This window comes from Plasmodium fragile, assembly GCF_000956335.1.
Source record: "Plasmodium fragile strain nilgiri unplaced genomic scaffold supercont1.31, whole genome shotgun sequence".
Lineage (NCBI taxonomy): Eukaryota > Apicomplexa > Aconoidasida > Haemosporida > Plasmodiidae > Plasmodium > Plasmodium fragile.
This window is the reverse complement of record NW_012192611.1, coordinates 191,174-213,293: the sequence shown is the minus strand read 5'-3', so window position 1 is coordinate 213,293 and position 22,120 is coordinate 191,174. Positions and strand designations below refer to the sequence as shown.

The following is a 22,120-nucleotide window of genomic DNA, read 5'->3' as shown; positions in this document are numbered from 1 at the left end:
GGGTACGTACGAACACGTGCGCCAAGGCAAAGACGGCACACGCACATTTAGGGATGACCACACATGGGCCATCCACCTATGTAGCTGAGTCTGGCAAAATTGAAGAAACAAACTTGGAAAGGTTAAAAAGATCATGAACAAAATTCGGTCGTTTTTTAAACCGAAGTGGCGAATTTTTTTTTTTTTTCCTTTCCCCCCCGGGTGGTTAGTAAATGGGGGAACATATAAAGAGGACACTTCAAAAACAAAAAAAAAAAAAAATGGATATCAAGAGAGGCGACACATTCCTATTCCATATTTGCTGGATACGATGCACATATATTCCTTCTACGCGGTGTGGCTGCTGTCGACGCGCGCTTGTCCCACTAAGTGGGCGATGACCTAAGGTAGGCAGATCGTTGGCTAAGTGCTGAACTGCGTACCCCACGCGTCGAACAGTTCACCCCGCAACCATGCGTCGCTTTTTTCCCTTCCGCTTCCTCTTCCGCGGGTGACCAATCTTCCTGTAATAGTTGTTATTCAATTTGCAAAACTTGTAACCCTCTTCTTCCGAGTCCGTAATGGATTGATCACTGCTGACGTCCACCACATTTTCGTCATTGATGTATCTGGAGTTGGGAAAAGAGCCGCTGTTGGTGATACTAACAAGCGGCCTTGCATCTATTTCCTTTGCAATAATGGAATCACAGTTTGAGGCAGACCAGAACTTTAACATTTTGTCATCCCCAAAGGAGGTGAGGATATGACCAAGGGGGTTCCAATCCAGCAAGGTGATGAAAGACGGTTTATCAATCCCATGTGCAGAAGAAATAGTTTGAACGCATTTATTGTCATTCGTGGTGTAAAATTTAATATTGCCTCTATTATCGGAGCTAGCGAAAATGTGATTCTGCATAGGATTCCAAGTTACGTACGTGGGTTCATAATTTAAGCCAAATCTTGTACCCAAATTCTGATCACTCTTGTACGAGTACAATAATTTAAAATTTCGAATGTCCCAAAGTTTTATTAAACTATCTCTACTACAGCTCAGCAAATAAGTACCATCATGATTCCATTTTATTTTATTTACATTAGCTTTATGTGCATTGAGAGAAATAATTGGTTTAGTGATTCTGACGTCCCAAAAGGAAATAGTTTGTGTTCTATTTCCGCTAGCTATTATTTCGTTAACTGGGTTCCATGACAAACAGCTAATATTATTTGTATCTACATTTTTGCATTTTAAATCTTTTATAATTTTTCTTGTTTTTATGTCCCAAATTATGGGATTGCATGTATCAGCACAACCAGCCAATTTGGTGTTACAACATGATAGGCTAATGTCTAGAACACATTTTGTTAATCCTTCAAATGCATAATTATCCAGCAGATTTAGAGCCGATGATAAAATTACTATTTGTCCTAATGAATTTCCTGCAAAGAGGTTATCATTTTTGGACCACTCTAGACAGGACACGGACCCACCTCCTATGGGTATCCTTTTTATATCTTCGAAATTGAAATAGAGTCCATTCCAAATGGCTAGTTCACTCAATTGCGTTCCTGTTAGTAATCTCTTCCCATCATTAAACCATTTCAAACTTACAATCATTCCCTTACTTTTATTTAAGCAAGAGTATGCTAAATGGGACAGCACACCATCGTGCCTATCTATCATGTTGCTGTAGCAGAAGAGGGGCCTAACTCTTCTAGAAAAAATGGGATGATTTGGGTACAACTTGCGCTCGAACTTTCTCTTATATATGTCGCTTTTGAGGAAATTACAAACTGGGCAAATATATGGGGGAGGGGGAAAATATGTCATACGGGTGAATATCATTGCTACTTGCGCATTGTGATGTCACTATGAAGCATGTAACGTATTTTACGAGGCATTAAGAGGGGAGGGGTGATAGTGGCATAGTGTATACACTCCCCTTCGTCTTTTCCGTGCACTATACGAGTTATTCACTCATATATGCGTTCATGCACAGGGGGTTAGGGGGGGGTAATGACACGTTTGACTTACTTGATGCATTGAAATCAACGGCGGGTCTATCTATGCCCAACTTCGTTGGGTAGTAGTTATTGGCATTCTGGTCGTCTCCAAACATTTTAACCACTTCGCATGAATGTAAACGAAATTACCAACGTTGGGGGCGTAGGGGAACGTTACACAAGCGCATATGCCCCTTCTGATAGGGGTGGTGTGAGAGCAGGTACGCGCTGGGTGTTTACTTCGGTTAGCTGTTAATGGTTCGCTCGCTCACTGCTACTTGCTACTGTTTGCACAGGCGTTGCATACTTTTTAAAGCAGTACACAGCCTAAGTCGAATTGGGCCTTCTATTTAGGAACTCCTTTGCGGTTGATCTGGTAAGAGGGCGGGCAGCGGATGCCCTTGGAAGAATGTCCCATCTTAGCCCTGCCCACGGAGCACACAAATGTTGCAATGGAGAGGTAACAGGGAATCACGCTTGTATATAATTACGTAAATGTATAAACACTAATGCAGATGGGTATAGTACCTTTTTTTGTTCACCCAATTTGTCCCTAACAGGTCGGGGCATGTTTTTACGCTTTTATGTTGTTCCCTTTTTAAACGCTATTCCGCGGGTTGCTTTGCTCCCTCCTTTACTATTGGGCGTTTTAAAAGCGTAACCCTATTATTTCCACTGCCAATATGGCAAATGGCGCAAATTGTAAAAGTAACCTTCCAACCACGCAAGGGGTCGAAATGTATGCGAACAAATTGGTGTATTGGGATAAGTGAGTGGATGTCCCACAAATAATGTGCCCTTTGGCGCGGCAAAAATGTGAGGGGCTGGAAAAAAAAAAAAAAAAAAAATACTGAGGGCCTTCCGTTGAATCCCCGATTTTAGCCAAAACACATTCATCCTGTTTTAGGGCCAACTAATAAATGCGCACAGCAAAAGCTGCAGCAGATGGAGTTGAAAGTTTATCGACAAAAAAAAAAAAAAAAATTTCATCGAATTTGCGTAAAAAGGAATAGTATTTCTCTTTAAATTTTGTTCATATTTACATGCTTATTCTTTTACCATTTCCGTTTCTCTTTTCTTTGTGTGGTCTCGTTGGGGCTAATGGCGTGATTGCCATTTGAGGAACACACACAAGTGGCAGACACCTCCATTTTATTTCACGAATAATGCACGTGGGTCTGCCCACGCGGATGATCGCTCATGAGCGTCCACGCGATATCTCCCTATACTCCTTGAGCACATTTTTAAAAAAGGAGGAAAAAAAAACGTATATAGAATAGTGCTCCTTGTGAAGGATGTACAGGGAGTAATTAATAAAGTAGTTATTTTCCAAATTGAAGGTTCCGTTTTCGCTTATGATTTTTCGGAGGTACTGGACATCTGACATGCTGTTTGCGTTGCATGGGTTTTCCATCCCTTCGGCGGCGTAGTGCAAAGCGCTTCCACGTTCTTCTCCGTCGCTATCACTCGGGGTACTCCGGCCAGAGTTAGCTCCGCCGGATCTACTCGCGCTATCGTCACCACTAACAGTTCCGCTTCTGCCCCCTTCAGTGTTAGCGCCGCTGTCCGCTCCACCGGAGTGCTCCGAACTGGAATGGTCGACCTCCCCCTCGCTGTCGCTGGAGTGTTGCTCCTGCTCCTGTTGACCGTACGCGTCCTCCACGGTGAGGTACCTCTTATTTCCCTGTGGTGACTGTCCTCTCACTTCGTGTTTTTCACCCTCATCTTCTTCCTCCAAATTGTCAAAAAAGTCCCCATTGTCGCTCTTGTTTTCGCTGGGTTGGCCATCCCTTGGCTGATCCCCTTCGTTGGTTACCCTAATTTGGCTACCACCATAATAGGTATTCCTCGCAAATCCGCTCTTATAAGTGGAAGGCAAAATGCTGGAGGCCTCCTCATCTAATTCAATATTCATATTCAAAAAGAAGTAAATAAAATGGCGTATGATGATATAGAACAAGCTGTCGTATATGAGCTCTATCTTATTAAAATTGTGAATCATGTCTAGGATATCCTTGTCCAATGATTTGATAACTCGAATGTAGAGTCTAACAACACATGCAGGAATTTTTAATTTATAAATGAATGGCATCATGAAGGTTAACTTGATGAGAAGAGATTTTACCATCTTCTTATCCATGAGAAAAAACATGGAATTATTTTTATACCCTATTAAATAGTTGGCAATTGATTTAATGGAGTAATTGAAAAGGTCCAGATGGTTCAAGACGTTAACATCTGAAGTTAATTCTTTTTGGAGATGACATATCATAATGTTGAAGGAGACAAAATCGAGAATGACATTTTTTACAAACAAATTATTAATTTTTATATCTGAATTTATTAATTCATGTGCCTTTTCATTAAAAACCTCTGGGTAGTAATAATATTCTGTTAGCAAATACTTTAACAATTTGAAGCAGGAGCTTTTGATGGTCAATTCTTTCGTTCCTACAGCCAATTCGTATATGTGATACAGGATAAAATTATGGATGCTCATGTTATAAAGTTCTGTTGGGTCATTAATGGTGTAATTGAAAAAAGAAGACTTGCTATATCCCAGAGTTACACTCTTTAAGTTGTTGAAGATAAATCGGAGCGCATAATAAGTTATATTTTTATGTTCCCTGTGACTCTGTTCGTTGCTTAGGTAGCTATATTTTCCTATTATACTTATTAAAATTCTGTTGAGTAAATTTTTCATCAAAGTTGGAAAACTTTTAACTGTATTCCTCAGGTTAAGGACGGAGAAGGTGTTTCTTAGATAATGTAAAAGGTTATCTGTGACACTTTTTTCTTTTTCGTTTTCCTTTCCTTTTTCTCTTTTCCTGATTGATCTTCTCTGTTGTGTGTTCTCCCCATCGGAAAAGGAATGCTCCCGTTCCTCTATAGCGTTATTTTCCCCCCCTTCATTTGTCTTCACCACACTGGGCGGTAGGAATATACCGTCGTAGGTATCCCCCCGGGATGTCCTATAAATACCCATCTGCTTCTTCACCAAGAGGTCCTTCTTACTGATGGTTAAAAATTTACACACAAAATCGAAATTCATAAAATCGGCGTTGTCCAGATAATAATTCTTTCTATTAAAAAAGAGATGGTTCCGGACCGTGGGACAAAAATCTTTAAATTCATATATAATTCTAAACACCCTGATAATCGTTTTGAACTTTATGTAGTCCTTCAAATCGTACAGGATGAGTAAGTCCAGGAGATACTTGAGGGGGAAGAAATGGAGGATGTCCATGATTTTTTCATTCTTTACTAAGTAGTGAAGTGCTAGGTAGTAAAACAAATTATTTCCGTTTAACAAATTGAAAAAGAAAACTAGCCTTTCTGTGTTGTACTCGTTCATCATCAGGATGTTTTCACCCGATTCGTTCTGTTCGTTTTGATTGTTTTTCCCCCGCAGTGGCGTTCCCTTATCTGCTCTACGCTTCTCTCTCCGCTTGACACCTCTATGCAGGTTCTTCTGCGCTCGCGCCGCGTGATCACTGCTGCCACTGCTAACACTGCCACTGTCGCCTCTCCCGCTGCTACTCGTGCTGATGGTGCTGTCGTAATAGGGGCTCCTGCTCCCCCTTTCGTGCGTGGCGTCCCTCGTGGAATGTCCGTTCGCCCTGTGTCCATGCGTACCGCGATGACTATCATTATTCGCGTGCCTCGAGCTATAATCGCTCTTCGTGCAACTTTGATTTATGTCCCCGCCATCGTAGTAATTCTCATTATCAGTAAAACTGTGCAAGTCCTTATCATCTTTCCTATGTCCCTTCCTCACAACAGCGTTGCTTTCGATATGGGTCTCGTTCGGACTCATAGCTGTATCTTTCGTCTTTGTGTTCCTTCCATTTGGGACTTGAAGAAACAAACTCGAAGTGCTGCTATTCCGATCACTGGAGCTTTTCCTATTTTTCCTTCCTCCTTTTTTACCCATAATATCATTTGCGTTATATTTTTTGTAACCTTTGCCTCCATCATGTCTTCTTCTTTTCTTCCTCGGATTGGTATCAAGGACGATATTATTGTCAATAATTTTCACATTAATTTTTTTTTGCCTTTTCTTTATCTGTCCTCGGTTTTCTAGCTTGTTAAGGTACTCATTGAGCATTTTGTTCAGTTCCAGTTTATCCGAGTTCATGCTCATTTCTTCCAAAGTGAGGACTATGACATTTTTTATGTTATTAAAATTTAAACAGTAGTGAAAAGTCCTCTTATACTTGCTTATGTTTCTTTTTAAATTGTCTATGGAGTTACATATGTCTTCCAACTTTTGATCCTTTACACACAGGTATTGCAAAAATTTTTTTTTTTTTTTTTTTTACTCTTCAGTGCGTTATTCAGCGTGAAGTGAATATTTTCTATGAACTTCAAATTTAGGTGTAGCTTATCGACAATGTTCTGGAAGTAGGAGTTTTTGTAAATCTGTATCAGATCAGCGCAATTGATATTGTTAAATTGGTTTGTATTCTTCTTTAGCTCATAATTGTACTTTAGGTTTTCTACCACATGGTGCGGGCTGAAGAAGTGGTTCATGTGGATGTCTTGATTGGTGCCGCTTCCCATGTTTATTCCTCGTCCCACGTTGGCACCGCTTACTAGGTTAATTTCACTCCCCAAGCTGTCACGCTTCCCAGCACCGTCCTCCCCCTTATCCGCGTCACCACTGCCGCGGAAGGGGGTCCCCGATTCGCCCGCAAAATAACTGAAGTTTTTAAACACCCATTGTTTTTTGTTTTCCAAAAGGAAGAAGGATTTCTTTTGATAAAAATATTTTGCATACTTCACATAAGAGTAGGAATGCCCAAATATGTGCAGAATACACCACGTGTAAACATAAATCAATTTGGTCATTTCTTTGAGGAAATATTCCATTTCATCTGTCATTTTCTCCAACTCGTCTTTCCTATACCTTGCAGTCCTCTGCGAAGGAATTAAATATGCCTTCATGTAGCTATTATAAGTAGTGGCTATCTCGGTAATAAATTTTAAAAAGTAATAATCGAACTGAAATATATTATCCGAGTTGTACAAACTGATAAAGTACGATATGGTGTCGACATTTTCTACATAATCCAGATTGATCATTTTGTTTTTATTTATCTTGTTAACGTCAAATGAATTTTTCAGCTTGTTTATATTGCTTATAACTTGATAGAACTTTTTTTTTTTTTTGGCTTTCCTCAAAATGTCGTTAAAGATATTTTTGTTCGTGTACTCGTGTTGATATATTCCGTCCTTGGTGATGAATCGATTTGGTGACCCTTTAGACTTTGTTTTTTTCTTGCCCCGTTTGGGTTGGCCATCACTGTATTGGCTATCACTACGTTGGTCATCACTACGTTCCTCATCACTACCTTCATCATCACTACGTTCGTCATCGCTGCTTGGGGAATTACCCCGACTGCCGCCCCTTCCTTGGCTGCCGCTTCTGCTACCCGAATCGCTGTGCACATTGTCGCTCTCCTCGTACTTGCTCTCCTGGTATCCGCTTCCCCCCCCATTGGTGGAGGTTCCCCCACTGTCGCTGAGACTATCTCCACTGTAGCTTCCTCTATGGTATGCCCTTCTCCCGTCTCTGCCGCCCTCATATGAGTTGGAGTCCAACACATCCTTCATCTGTCCTTCACTCTCGAAGCTATCCTTGCGGTTGAAGTCATCTTGACAGAAATTTCCAACGACGCTTCTGTATTTTATCAAATATTTGACAATGTTGAAATCTTGTAGATTGGCACCACCCCTCATGTCAGTTGCACTGGCCGTGGTGGCAGAGGTAGTAGTGCTGGTCCTGGTCCTGCTGCTGCACCTCCTTCCGACGCTCTTATCCGTGGACCCCACATCAGACCCGCTTTCCCGAAGTGTATTACTGGTGCTGCTTTCTGTGGAGAAGCTTCCCCTTCTTCTGTTCCTTCCTCGGTCATCAGCCGAGCTAGAAGAGCTCCTCACGCTGCCACTGTACTTGGCTCGATTATATTCACTGTAATCATCACCCGCTTGGTCCAAAGGCACATTATTAAAATTGAGCAAACTACAAAAATTTAAATATTTATTCCTTTCTTGTTCGAAAATATTATCATTAAAAAACAATCCAGCACAAATAAAAATGTGGAAGATTTTGGACATCGTGGTTACACAATAGTTGAGATATTTAATCAACGCATGAGCATTTCTGTGTAAGTGGAAGAAATCCTTGTCTTTGCTTTTTTTTTCAATATAATATAAAACATTTTTATGGAAGGAAAAAATTAAATATGGGTTATTAAAAAAATAAAATAAAGCATTGATTGTTTGGTCTGAGTAAATATCATGATCAACTTCATTCTGGTAAATAATTTGTACAAAGGAATTTTTGCTTCCCTTGGGTAAGGTATTATTTGATATAAAAAAGTTTTTTAATTCTTTGTTTAGATAATCTTCCTGATTCCTTTTGTTCGTAGAATCTTCTTTTGTGTAGGAATTGTTTTGTTTTGATTCCTTCATGTTATATTCTTTTTTTATTATTTCTCCTTCCATTGGGCTTGTCCCCACTGGGATAGCAGCGTTCCAATTGCTTTGGTCAGCATTTAGTTCACTTGGGGGATGGTCACCATTTTCTTGTTTCACATTCACTGAGGATAAATCAGCAGTGAAATTATTTGCGCTGAGGGTATTTACCCCACTGAAGTCGGGTAGTAGTCCCTCTGAAGTTATGACTCCACCTTTGTTTAAATAGGTGTGCACATTGACGTTCTCCCCTGCTAAAGGCACATTTGTGCTCGTGCCCTCCCCATCATGTACTACATAATTATTTTTAAAATTCATGACAGCAGTGAAGAGAAAAGTATTCATGGACGTGTCAAATATGTTTCTGATTAGATATTCATTAATATAAGTATACTGAAAAAAGTTACAAAATATTTTGACCACTTCATTGTCCAATAATTTATGCAGTCTTATTTTTTTTAAAAAAGAAAAATAATTTATCACTTTGTTTTTTCTCTCTTCAAATCCTTTGAATAAAAATGAGTAGGAATTCTCATTCGTCTTGTAATTTAGATCAAAGTAAACATTTTTTAAAAAATATAACAGACATAATAAATTCAGGAAATATTGGAAGGTATCGAAAAAATGTCGTTCATTTATTTTTTCCTCTTTTTCTTCCTTTCCTATTATTTCTAGGCTCATTTTGTACAAGTCTAAAATTTCTACTTCCCACTGCTGTTCTTCCATGTTTATATTTTCGAAAAGATTGGAATTCACAAAGGAAGAGTGGTTTCTGAATTTGGGTAGGGTTACTTCTGTGGACTGTTTTTTCCTGATGTGCTTTTTCTCTGGCGCGTGGTCACTCTCGTCCATGGTGCTGTCATTTGAGTGGTTGTCCTCATTTGGGCAATTGCCTTCGTTTAGGTAATTGCCTTCGTTTGTGGGAATGGCTTCATCCATGTTACTGGCTTCATCTATGTGACTCGCTTCATCTGTGTGGCTCGCTTCACTTGTGTACATCTCCCCCGAGTCATCCTTATCGCCATCGTCTCCCTGCTGCACGTCTATTATGTTAACTTCGTTGCTCTCCTCCTTGAACGAGTTCTTCACCTTTTCAATGAGGTCTCCCTTGCTCCGTTTGTCATAAATGACAAAGAAGCTCCTGCCAAAGGGACACATGGAAAAGCAAATTATGAGTAATCACATCGGTGCTTCACTCATTAGTGTATATGCCTTACACACTACGCCTCGCACTTATTATAGAAGGAGCCCCCCTCATTATAGGCTTACTTCATCTGGTGAATCAACTTGCTGAACGCATTCTCCGCAATGTTCCTATCGTTTGCTTCCGCAGACATGTAAAACTGGTGGTACAGCACCAGCATCTCTTCATCTGAAGCGTATTCGGGTGGGGGGGAAAAGGGGTAGCGTGTAAAAGCGGGTGTGCGTTCGGCCATGTGTGGTTGCACCCATCCGGTGCGTGTACCGCTTACACAAACTCAGTTGCGTACGCCCAAACGACAGGCTGCCCATATCACAGCGCAATATGGTAATCCCTCTGGGTTCCCATTTCTTACCTCCATATTCCTTCAGTTCCCTTTCCAAAATATTCAAAAGCTTTTCTTTCTCCATTTTGGAATGTTCACTAAAGGTGGGAATTTTCCTCTTTTGCGCATCCACCAAAAAAAAAAAAAAAAAAAGCAAAAGAAATATATTCTTTAAAATATGTCCCCTTGACTTTTTTTCCAAATTATTCCATGCGTAGGGAACAGGGTTGTTTTACGCAGGCTAGCAGCGCGATGCATTAGCACGGGGTCAGAGTTCTCCCTAAAATGCTTTTCACGCGTTGCACTCAGAAGAATGACCTGTACATATGGCATTACGCGAGGACACAAAAAGTGCTTGTACATATATATACATGTTATGTACTTATGAGGTTTATGTACGTATAAGCCATGTTGTGACAAAATGAGAGGCACAGAGGAAACGTGGCTAATGTGCTTGCGATGTTCTCCCCTGCGCATTCTCCGCTAAACGGCCAAACGGCTACACGGCCAAAGAGGCATCATGCAAATATATATTTGTATGATGAAACTTTCTACCAAAAAAGGGGAAAACAAATTACTTTGACAAATCCATTGACAGGGCAGGCGTGATGAGAATGCCTAGTTAAAAAAAAAAAATAAATAAAAAATAAATATAATAAATAAAAAAGATACGCATATGGACGAAAGGCACAGCACACGTTATGACAATTTTTTTTTTTTTTTATTTTACCCTTCATTTTATTCTTTCTGCCTATTGTTGTGGAGTTCCGTTTAAGTGCATTTTCTTCATTGCGTGAAAGGTATATTATCTTCCAGAAATCCTCCCTCTGCTGCTATTTTCACTTTATTATTTGATGTGCGCACAGGCATTATGGAAAATAAAAAAGCTTCCTGCGCTAGGGGAAAAGGCGCTCCAGAGTAATGTGCACACGGGTAACAAACACATACGTGGTATGATATGCAAATGGAGCCTTCGAATGAGGGTAAATCCCGCAACAATGTATGTACTTGAATATATTTATATGTGTATTTTTTTTTTCCTTCTTTTCCACTTGTAACAATGGCGCGCGTAAAATTAGCACCCATCAAGGAAATACAGCAGCAGCAGCAGCAGCAGCAAGGGACAGGGGGAAGGTGTCTGCCCCGCTCATCACCACATGTCTTGAGGAGAAAACAAAAATGCCCTCCAAATATTCACGCGGGTGTGGAGCTCTGTGGTATGCACACAAAGGTGGTCTCTTCACGCATATAAAGGGGCTTTTCTCCCCACGTTTGACTCTGTCAACCAATTCCATCCCTCCCCCCCCTCGGAAAAAAAACCTCCCCAAAAGGGATACACCCATCTGTGAAGCAGAAGAGGTACGTGTGCCCATTATTGCAAAGGCGACATAGCCCTCTACACCGCCTCATCAAACTAGGGAAAAATAGAAGCTGACTTAAAATTGCCTCAAAAGCCGGCCAAATCTTTGCTGTAAAAATCCATGAGCTGCGCTCCCTTCTGGAGTGCATTCGAGGTGTCCACAGTGGGGTAGTTATATTTTGCGTACAATTTATAGTAGTGCAGATTTTTCATTTTTTTTTCGTGTTCGTCTTGTAAAGGAACAAATTTCAAGGGGGGAGTATATCCCAGCTGAAGTTTTCTCGCTAGTAACTTCCTCAAAACAAAAGCAACTTTGTCCAACTTATCCTTTATCATATCATGATGAACATTTTTATTTAATAATGTATATACAATTTTACATAAAGATCTCGTCGATTTCATGTCCAAGTGGTGAATGGAAATGGACAAACCGTTTAATAAATAAAATCGGAAATACGCATTGTTACAATTTAGTAACTGTTCCAAATGATTGTGTAAAAGTTTTTCTGTCCGTACTCTTCTTCTATTCACATGATATTTTATCGGGTCTAAAATATGCCTAGCTACATTTTGTATTTTCTCCTTCATTATTTTTGAATTTTCCATTTTTTCTGTTCTTATTTTCATGCGAATTCTCGACACAATTTCATCATACTGGTTTTGCTCACACATTTTTTTTATTTTGTGAGAGAAATTTCCTTCCTCTTGGTAATACGGTTTGATATCTTCTTCAATGGGGAATTCTTCCATCCGTTTTGTGCTTCCCACTTGGGTAATTGACTCTTCCTCTTCTATACTGTCCTCGCCCTGAACATTCTTCTTCCTTTTCTTTCCCTTTTCGTCCTCACTCAACCGTTGTGCATTAACAATACTCTTTGCTTCTTTAATGGGGTTAAGAATACTACTCATTTTGAACCACCTAATTTTTCTGTCCACGTCGCATTTTTTAATGTACAAGTCATTCATGCGTTGATATTCATCATGTGTTAAATCTTGGTATAGTCCCTTCCCCTTCAGACTTTCATAGTTGAAAATGGAGTCTTCCTTATTTTGGTCATTGCAAGGGAAGTTGTATTGCTCTTCAGTGATGGTCTCCTTGCTTATGTCCGCTGCATCACCCTTTTGTTTATTTCTCCCCCCTCTTCCACAGTTACGTTTATTAACCTGCAAGTTGATGCTTCTCAAATTTTGCTCGAACTCATCAGAGATTATTTCAGCCCCACTACTTGTGACTTCCCTTTTTTTAGTTTCCCTCACGAGGTTGTCGCTACTATGTGTGTACGCCGCATCACTCCCCGGGTGCTCAACTTTTGCCCCTTTCTCATCCTTACAAGGTGCAGGTTTTGAGGGCATATCACGTTCTCCTTCTTCTCCCCTTTTTATGACCCCCCCCGGGGGAGAATTTGTGAGAAATTCCGAACCGATGGAATGTTGCTTCCCCCATTTGGAGCCTCTCAACAGAAGAGATCTCACCGACAAATCACCGTCCCCCTCCTCTTTATCTACAAACATTTTTAATGTTGGATTAAAAATCTGACTTATCCTCTCCAACTTGTCGTGTGGAATATACTCTCCTTTGTTTCCTGCCCTTGGCAAACATTTCTCCATGCCTTCATTTATGGTCTTATTATTTGGAATGGAAGAGTTAATCCCTACTATGTGTGAAATTTGCTCTTCCATTTTGTCCTTCTCGATAGAGTCAACAAAATTGTCATTCGATTCTCCCTCCAGAAATTCCTTCTTCATGTTATTGATGGACCAGTAAAGGTGTTTATTTTCTAGGTCATCATATTTGTCTTTTTTTTTCCACCCTCGGAATGTGCTGAATCTGGTTTGCTTCCTCTTGGTGAAGCTCACCGCCCATTTGGTGCCTCGCGACAGACTCATCTTGGCGCCTTAGCACGGTGGAGGAAAAAAGAAGCGCTATGTTATAATTGTGCACCAAGCACCCAGTGCTCTCCCTTCCCCCGTGGTGGTCAATTGGCAAATTGGTCCCCCAAACAGCACCTTTTTTTGTATTCCACCTCTGGGCTGAAATGTGTAGAGCAGAGTGTGTGGGGGATGAACCCTCCAAATGGAACCAGCAAATGATCGGCACCTACCGAATTAACGTCTCCCTCCTTAACAAAATGTGCGGTGATCCCGCATCATTTCTGTACCTGCCTCGTCCCTCCACCTTTCTTTTTTGCCTCACCAAAGGGGAAAACACCAAATGGCTATTCCGCAGGCCATGCCACGTGTAACGTATGTAATTATGCGAAAAAATGCGCAGCGTGCAACAAAGGGGTCAAAATGTACGTATATTACCAACGAAACGGAAACACCGCGGAAAGTCCTACTTGTGTAATTAATCGACCTCCTCCCCGTTCGAATGGATAACCCGCTAAATGAAGTGTATTCCATAAAATGACATAAACCCCTCTACGCGAGTGTACCATCCTTGAAAGGATACAAAGCAAAAAAAAAAAAAAAAAAAAAAAAAAAAAAAAAAAAGAAATAATAGCAACCGAGCATACACCGCGCTGAATTATTATTTGGCCCCGTACCGAAACAGCAACATCGCCAATTTGGGACGTTACTTGATATGATCGCTTCACATTGTCATGCGATGTAACACCCGTTGTTGTGGCATATATGTCCCCGAAGCGCGCATGCATTACACTTTGCGGCATGTGTAGCGCTTCTGACCACAAATGTGCATCGCCTAAACGAATAAATAAAACCTTTGCACTTTGACATGAAAAAGAAAACTTCCCAACGGAATTGCTCCAATAGGAACCGCACATACACTCCTTCTCAAAATGCAAAATGTGCAAGCTATTTATGGCAAGTATGGTAAACCGATGAGTTGGGAAAATAGGTTCGCCTCTCTTTCGCGGTGTACAAAAGGACACCCCTTACGAAGAAGCTTCCTATGACCTATATAGGAGATGTACTCCCCACAGACCCCTTCACCAAATAGGTCCTTTCTATACGCCCACGAGCAACTGTGAACGCCTCAATACAATATTGCACATAAATTGACATACCATTTTTACACAACGCGACATAAAAAAGTTGCTAAACATTCCAAGTCTTGTACTGTACCAATGTACGAAAAAAAAAAAAAAAAAAAAAAAAAATTTCAAATAGGTAAGGCTCGAGGAGTTACCATTTTAGCAGTGCGCTCTTGGGGGGCCCCAAGTATGTACATGTGAGAAACGTCTGCAAATATATGCGTGACGGGTGCCGGAAGTGGATAAAGCATGGTCCCACAATTACACACAAACACATGTACATATACTACATGCCACATGCTGCTAAGCTTTATTGCGATGCAAACGCGATGCAAATGCGACGGGAGCTGACTTCACAGGTGGAGGAACTGCCAGTGGATGATGCACTCCGCGCGGCGCCTACACAAATCCGTTGTGTGGTTGTGTAATATCGTGTGTCTTCACCAACTTTATCTTGCGGAGGTTCCACAAAGCCTTGATGTGCTTCTCCAAATCTTTCTCAATGGCATCTAGCTCTTTGTACTTCATGCTGCTCACGTAAGAGTCGTCGTCCATAAGGTCTACGTCTTCTTTGGCGTGAAGGTTGCTCAATTGTTGAAACGTATTAGGGCTGAGGTTTACGAACTTTATTTTGTTCTTCCCATCCGTTGCCTCATTTGGCAATGATGGCACCTGGTGCACGGCGCTGTGACCACATTTGGTGTTTTGATTGCAGCCGTCGTTGTGCTGATTAGTGCCCACGGCGAAGGGGTGGCCAACCCCGTCGCCAATCGTGCCGCTAACGTTGCCACTGCCCCTTCCGCTGCCTCCCCTGTCGTCATCCACCTTTATCGCATTGAAGCGCGAAAATACATCATACATGTCGTGGTTCGCAAAAAACATATCGTCGCAAATGTTATTGTACGAATGTTTCAAATGAGAGTGACGCTGGTTGCCACCACTAACGCCACTACCACTACCACCGCTTCTATCCTTCCATATGTTATTTCCATTCATGCTTGCCTCAAAATTCATGTATGGACCAACTATGGCTTGTTTATCAGTGTACATTTTATTTTGCCCCGTGTAATTTTCGTTGGAGTGGCATGGGCCAGAAACGTCGCACTTGCCAAGGGTGTAGGCACCAGGCGCATCACTACCAGCCGAGGCAGGAACGTCATTGTGGAGAAGACCCTCCCCCGCCGCGTTGGCAAAACTGACCTGGTCATAATTTAACACGTCCTGGTTCACTTCTATGGCGTTATTCACGATTGATTTTAGGTCTATGTTGGGTCGGCCATCTGACACGTTGCTGTTGTGAGTGCTGTGGCAGGTGTTATTGTTGTCGCCGCTGTTGGTGCGGTAGCGGTGGTCGTTATGTACATTAGGCGTGAAGCGATCGTTGTAAGGGCCGAGGTAAGCACCGCCACTAAACTGGCTGCCCCGCCTATCCATGTCGGCCAAGTGACTCAGGGACATGGTTCCACCCGTGAACATCCCATCTTGTAGAGAAGCATTCAAACATCTGGTCAATTTTTCGTTCATGGTGGCACCCCCGCTGGCTTCCATCACCGTAGACAGATGGGTCTCCTTCATCATATCATCAAATTTGTTCAAGCTTCTCCCCATGGGGGAGGACACACCACCATTGAACAGTTGCGTGCTCAACATATTGTCCGACGAGGTTGTGGTGGTAGCTGTTGTTTTGTTCGTCTCTGTTGTCATGCTTTTATGTAGTTCGTTCTTTCCATTCATATCGTTTGCCATTTTCAGGGGTATTTTACTTCCTTCGTAAAGCAGGCCAACATCAGCCACCTCATTCTTGTATATATCATTTGCACCGTTACCAGCACCAGTGCTACACAGGGCAGGAAGGCGCGGCATATTATTTACATTTATGGTCTTCATCATTTGGCCATTGGTGCATATGAAGTCGTAGTAGTTTCTATTCAGTCCTTCTGCTACTGTTCCCATCTTGGCACAATCCAGGTGCTGTGCTAATAAGAGGTGGCCGTTGGGCAAATTCAACACTTGTGCACTTGGAATTCCTACACTGTGAGGATTTTTGAACCCATACAAAAAGGAGGCCGCCTCGCCGACTGTATCGTAACTTATACCTCCGTTGCTCATTGTGGGAAGAGTTCCATCGGATATCCTTCCCCTTCTTCCCTTCTCCTGGTTGTTCTTCTCACCTACCAGTTTGCTTTTCTTTTGGCTCAGGATGGCACCTATTACGCTCGGGTTCTTATCCACGGAAGAGGCGCCGTTAGTGTGCACAGCTCTTCCTTGCTTGAGGTTATCCTTGTGCCTGTTTTTCCTTTGCTGCACGGATTGCGCTGACTCTACAAGTTGCATTGTCTGCGTTGGTTGCGCGGCCTGGGCCGATTCCGTTGTCTGTGCTAGTTGGATCATCTGCAGGGGTTGCAGTTGGCCCTCCTGTGTCTGCTTCCCCTGTTGCTTCTTCTGCTGCTGAACCTTCGGACACTTCGCACTGGTCGACTTGCACGCGTATTTCCCCTTGCCATCGCCCGGTATGGCGCCTCCATTTGTGCAGTTATTACTTCCTCCCTTACTTCCTACCAACCTCAACTTGGTACAAACCTCGACAGCGTTCCCACTGGTGGCACCACTTCCGCTGCTTAACGCATTACCATTCACACCATTAGACGGGTTCTTCCTACACATAGCAGCATTCGTCGCGTTCTTCCCCATATTGCTCTGCACAAGGGTAGCTCCCCCTGCTCCACCTCGTTGCAAACCAAGGGTAACCAAATTATTCATGTTTAAAGACAAATTATCAGGTATCAAAAATTGCCCTGTTTTTTTAAACTGTATTTTTAACTTCCTAAAATTTATGTTAATACATTTCTGCACCAGCTGAAAAGTAGAATTCAAATTAGACAACTCGACAAATGCATATCCATCCTGTCTGTCAATATTTACTACGTACCCATTCTCTAAGTTATTGTTAATGGCATCTCTTAGTTGTACATTGGTTATGTCTTCGGTCAAATTCGATACATATACACTTCTTCCATAGGAGTTGTCAGGCCTCGTAGTTATATCAAATCTGGGTCCTACACTAACTCTATCTTCGTTACTCTTCACATTTTTTCCCACTCTGTTTGTTTCGTTCTTTTCTTCATTTGAACAATTCTTTTCACTCTGTATTCTTGCCTTCTTTAAACAGTCCATGATGGATATACCCACATGGTATTTGAGGCAAAAACGGCACTTCATGGGACAATCGTTTCCTCTATGGGAAATGTTGTGGCAGTTAGGACAGACAAAAGAATTGTTAGGACACAATGGCATGGGATGGTCAAGCGAGTCACAACTTAAGCAAAGTCTTCCTTGCATGAATGCCTCTAACATTTGAGAATTATTTAATGTTACGGGTCTTTCAATAATCATATTTTCATTTCCTATTTTTTTGGACCTATGGCTATTTCCATTTTCTTTTCCGTTAACCGCATTTCCATTGAGACGACTGTTCTGGTGCGTTTCTTCCATTTCACAATTCTTCCCCGCTGCTGCGCTCAAATTGGTTCTATTATGATGGTTGTGGATGAAGGGAGATTGGTGCGCTCCATTCGCGCTGTGCCCATTTGTATTCTTCATCACATTGTCGCTAACCATGCCAATACTGTTTACACCGGAAAGGCTGCTCAGGCCGTATCTGTTGTGGGGTACGATTTCCCTCACACTGGGTGCGTAGGGCACATTGCCCATCAGGCTGCTCATACATGGAGCCTGTAGTAAACCGCTATAGGGTGCGTCGCTTAAAGGGTGCTGGCCCCTGAATGCGCTTTTGTCACCGCGAAGGTCATTAATTCCTAATCTGTCTTCCTCCTCCGCATCCTCTTCATACAGAGGGGGCTGTGTGGCGAACCACTGATTAGTCAAGACGCGTTGAGCCAACCCGTGCTGCGTCAACTCGTGTTCCATCAAGCCCTGTTCCATCAAGCCTCGTTCAATGAAGCCCCGTTCCATCAAGCTTCGCTCCGTTAAGCCTATTTGTGCCAGTCCCTTTTGCCCCAATGCGCTCTGCATAGGACCCTGCTGCATGTCGCTTCTATGCGTGTCGCCCCTATGCTTGTCCACGAAACTAACATTTTCGCTACCCCTGTTCCTACTTCTATCCGCGTCGCCGTCCAAACTGTCCACACGATACTCGTCACTGCATTGCTCATCGCACGAGTCGCTAAAGATATGATACAGGTTATTCCTCAATATGTTGAAAGTGTTGTTCAACCCAGCGATGTCTTTTTCCATGGCAATGTCTTTTTCAACGAGGGTGTCCTTTTTTCCGCTCCTTTCCTCCCCCTTTTGAACTCCATAATCATCTTCTTCCAACAGCATATAATGTTCCTCTAAGGGATCCTCGTTTTCACGAAAGAAAATCAGGTCTAAATCTTCCGCCACACTCTTCATCGTGCTCGCGTTGGAACTGTCTACAGGGCTGCCCCTACTACTGTTGGCGCAATTTTGCATGGTGGCCAAGTTTACCAGGTCATCTACCCCACTGAGGGCTTGCACGGAGTTGTTCCTGTCGTTCTGGGCAGGGAAGCTGTTTTGGTTTATCATCACTCTGTTCTTCTGGGCCTTTTTGTTTGCACCGCTCGTTGTGTTGGCGCTTTGTGGGGCGCATGGACCGTTAACGTTGTTTGCCTGGTTAGAGTCATTTGAGTCATTAGCATCGTTAGTGTCAATCGTGTCGTTGGTATCGTTAGTGTCGTTAGCGTCGTTAGCGGCATTCTCATCTGCCCGAACCTCAGAGTGCGCGCCTTTGACTCTCGTCTCTGCCTTATTCGTGCTGTTCTTCCTTTTGCTACCTTTCCTGTTCTGTTGCTTGTTCCTGTTTCCCCTATTACCTTTTCTGTTTTTGCTTCCGACACTGCTGTTTCGGTGGGCGCTATTACTACTCTCCTTGCCGATGCCGACGTTATTGTTCTGGTTCACGATGTCGCTTATGTTGCACCTAGACATCTCCCCGTTGCTGCTCCCCGCAAGTTCTTCCTCCCCACTCGTATCGCCGCAGTCGATTGAGGTGTTCCCCTTATTATCGGTAACTGGTGAATCCCGCTTCCATTGCTTCACACAGCGCCTTTCTGCTCCACAAGGATTTCCACAGTCATACACGGCGCCGACGTTAGGAGACACTTCCTTCACATCGCTGGACGTGGTCCCCCCCTCGACAGTGTCACTTTTGTAATATGTGGAAAAACTGCAACTTGGCATGTTAAGAAGAAGTCCGCCTTTTTTTACGTCCTCCTCCTCATCGTCATTTTCATTGTCATCACCGCCATCGCCATCGTTGCCACCATCCCCATCGCCGTCCTTTTCGCTATTTGCATGCGTGCCCCGATTGGCACACTGATCAAACGGTGTGAGAGAGTGCTCCAACTTTTCGAAGTTGCTGTTGGTGTTGTTCACAAATCGTCTTATGTTGCAGAGGTCGTCCATCTCGTCACTGAACCGAAGCTGAGCTCGGTTGAAATTATTGGTAAAGGCATGTTCCAAATTGGCATTATCATTTGCGTCCAAGTTAGTCCCTCTTTCTTCAAAGGCTCGTTCATTCAACACCTGTGCGCTTTTATCCTCTCCGTTGTCCACGTGTCTGTCGATACTTTCGTAGCTTATTGAATGGTAGTTGATACCCCCGTCCAGATTCATTTCACCATATATGCTACCTCTAAAGTTAGGGACTACTTTACCGCTTCGTACATCGTCTGTCCTTGTCTTATGACAGGACATCACTGACGCAATTGTTGAATCGGCCACAATATCCGTGCCAGCATTCCCGCTGCTTACAGCCCTCACGACGGTGTTATGGTTATCGTTTCCTTTGATGGGGATTCCCAGCCCCGTGTCGTTCGCCGCTTTACCTCCCAAGCCATCACAATAGGAACTGCTAACCAGATCATTCTTCTTGTTCTTCCCAGACAACGTGCTACCTGTTTTTTGTTCCTCAAAAATGTTGTTGGAGCAGCTACTTGAAGTGCCATTGTTGTACGCGCCATTATCCTTATCGTTATTGTTGCATTTTCTCATGCCATTGTTTTTACCACGACTTCTTCTGTTGCTGTCTAAACCGGCGTTGGCTATATAGTCGTTGGTGCCGTCCTGGTCTGCGCTTCTTCTGCTGGTCTTACCTCCTGCTATGTTTGTACTATTCATTTTTTCATCTCCCACACTAGTTCCGCTGGGGATAGACGCTTCTTCACCCACAGAATTAACATCCACCTGCTTTCCATCAAAGTAGGTGAATTCTTCCTTCCCCACTGGCTGGTTGTTCATGTAACGGTACATGCGGTCGTGATATCGATTAGCCAGCGTAATTTTATTCATTTTGGGGGGTTATTTCGTTTGAGCAAGGATGATCAAAAAAAAAAAAAAAAAAAAAAAGAACAGAGAAATAAAATTGGTGTACAAAAATTGGAAAAGAAACAATTCACGAGCTTGCAAAACACTATAACAACATAAAACGTGTGTATATATGGGCGCATACATCTACAAGTGGTTGCATCTCTTGTGTACATACACATGTATGCTCACATGAATGCCCCTCCCAAGGAGTAAGTAAATCATACTACTCTATCATGGAAGTGCACTTTATCATTTGCTCAAAGTGAACACATAGCTATTACAATTTTTCGCAGAAAAAGCAAAAGAGCGGGCACAAACACTTACATATATATGTGTACCCTCGAAATGGGGCCCTATTTATGGACAAAGGGTCGGAGCCCTTGGGGTGTTGCTCGCACTCTAGGAGGCATATATAGGCGACGTCCCACATGGGGGTCTCCACACGTACCAGACGCAAAATCCGCTTCAACGAAATTGAGTAAAAAAAAAAAAACAAAAAATTATAACTGAAAAAAAACGTATTTTTGACATAAGTAGAATAGTCATGTATGAAGCAGAACTATTCGCTCAGAACGAAATGCAGTAAAACTGTTCAAGCAGTGTAAAAAAAAAAAAAAAAAAAAAAAAAAAAAAAATCACACTGTCGCATTCAGCCTTTGCGAAGGGTGGCGAGTATCACAACCTTGTGTTTGAGAAAAAAAAAGAGAAAAAATGGAAGAAAGAAAAAAGTTTACAATGCAGACTGTCCGATGCAAGCATATGTTGGTATCTACACATCTACATATATCTGTATTTAATAAAAAAAAAAAAATTAATCGCTAAAAAATACGAACTGCAAAAATGCCGACGCACACATTCTTCCCCTTTGTTTGTGTAACACAAAAAAGGGTCTCGTAATTCGTACATGCAAAAATATACAAAAAAAAAAATATATCGTGAAAATGTATGGATCACAAAAGTATACGGCCGCGCCGCGTACGCAAACGCGCCTTATGATAATCAAAAATAAAACAAAAAAAAAAAATACACTAATAAAAATGGCTGCGAAAAACTGCAATAGGAAAGGCACTCTACGAACTCGCAATATAAAAAAGAATTATATGCTTCGGAATTGAAATAAAAAGAAATGTCTACTAAGATATCACATGATGATCTCCTTTGCAGAGTGTGCATGTAGGTCTACCATGTGTTGTCATTTTCGCCGCTCAGAATGCGCCTGGCGTGTTAGATTTATTCTATGTATTATTTTTTAGCAAAAAAGAAGAGAGAATAAAATGGAAAGGAGGGTAAACGCAAAAAAAAATAATAAAAAAAAAGACAAAAAAAAAAATAATAAAATAATAATAGAAAAAATAAAAAAAAATTCACGCAAGGCTGAAACTTCGAGGTGCCCCTTTGTAAGAAAAAAAAAAAAGGGAAAAATATATATC

At 42.1% G+C, this 22,120-nt stretch overlaps 4 protein-coding genes across 4 annotated transcripts; all 4 read right to left on the bottom strand.

Annotated features, from left to right (window-relative positions):
• Positions 1-439: 439 nt before the first annotated feature.
• On the bottom strand, positions 440-2,096 carry AK88_02969 (uncharacterized protein; the record flags this gene model as incomplete). The annotated part of the gene is made up of 2 exons (XM_012480592.1): positions 440-1,770; positions 2,012-2,096. The coding sequence occupies 2 exons, from the start codon at positions 2,094-2,096 to the stop codon at positions 440-442; spliced, it is 1,416 nt and encodes a 471-aa protein (XP_012336015.1).
• A 1,082-nt stretch (positions 2,097-3,178) lies between these two features.
• On the bottom strand, positions 3,179-10,071 carry AK88_02968 (uncharacterized protein; the record flags this gene model as incomplete). Its single annotated transcript, XM_012480591.1, has 4 exons — positions 3,179-6,240; positions 6,303-9,601; positions 9,730-9,832; positions 10,017-10,071. The coding sequence occupies 4 exons, from the start codon at positions 10,069-10,071 to the stop codon at positions 3,179-3,181; spliced, it is 6,519 nt and encodes a 2,172-aa protein (XP_012336014.1).
• Positions 10,072-11,433: 1,362 nt separating this feature from the next.
• AK88_02967 (uncharacterized protein) lies at positions 11,434-13,233 on the bottom strand (the record flags this gene model as incomplete). The annotated part of the gene is made up of 1 exon (XM_012480590.1): positions 11,434-13,233. The coding sequence occupies one exon, from the start codon at positions 13,231-13,233 to the stop codon at positions 11,434-11,436; it is 1,800 nt and encodes a 599-aa protein (XP_012336013.1).
• Positions 13,234-14,741: 1,508 nt separating this feature from the next.
• On the bottom strand, positions 14,742-20,672 carry AK88_02966 (uncharacterized protein; the record flags this gene model as incomplete). The annotated part of the gene is made up of 1 exon (XM_012480589.1): positions 14,742-20,672. One exon carries the CDS (start codon positions 20,670-20,672, stop codon positions 14,742-14,744), a length of 5,931 nt encoding a protein of 1,976 aa, XP_012336012.1.
• Between the last annotated feature and the right edge of the window lie 1,448 nt (positions 20,673-22,120).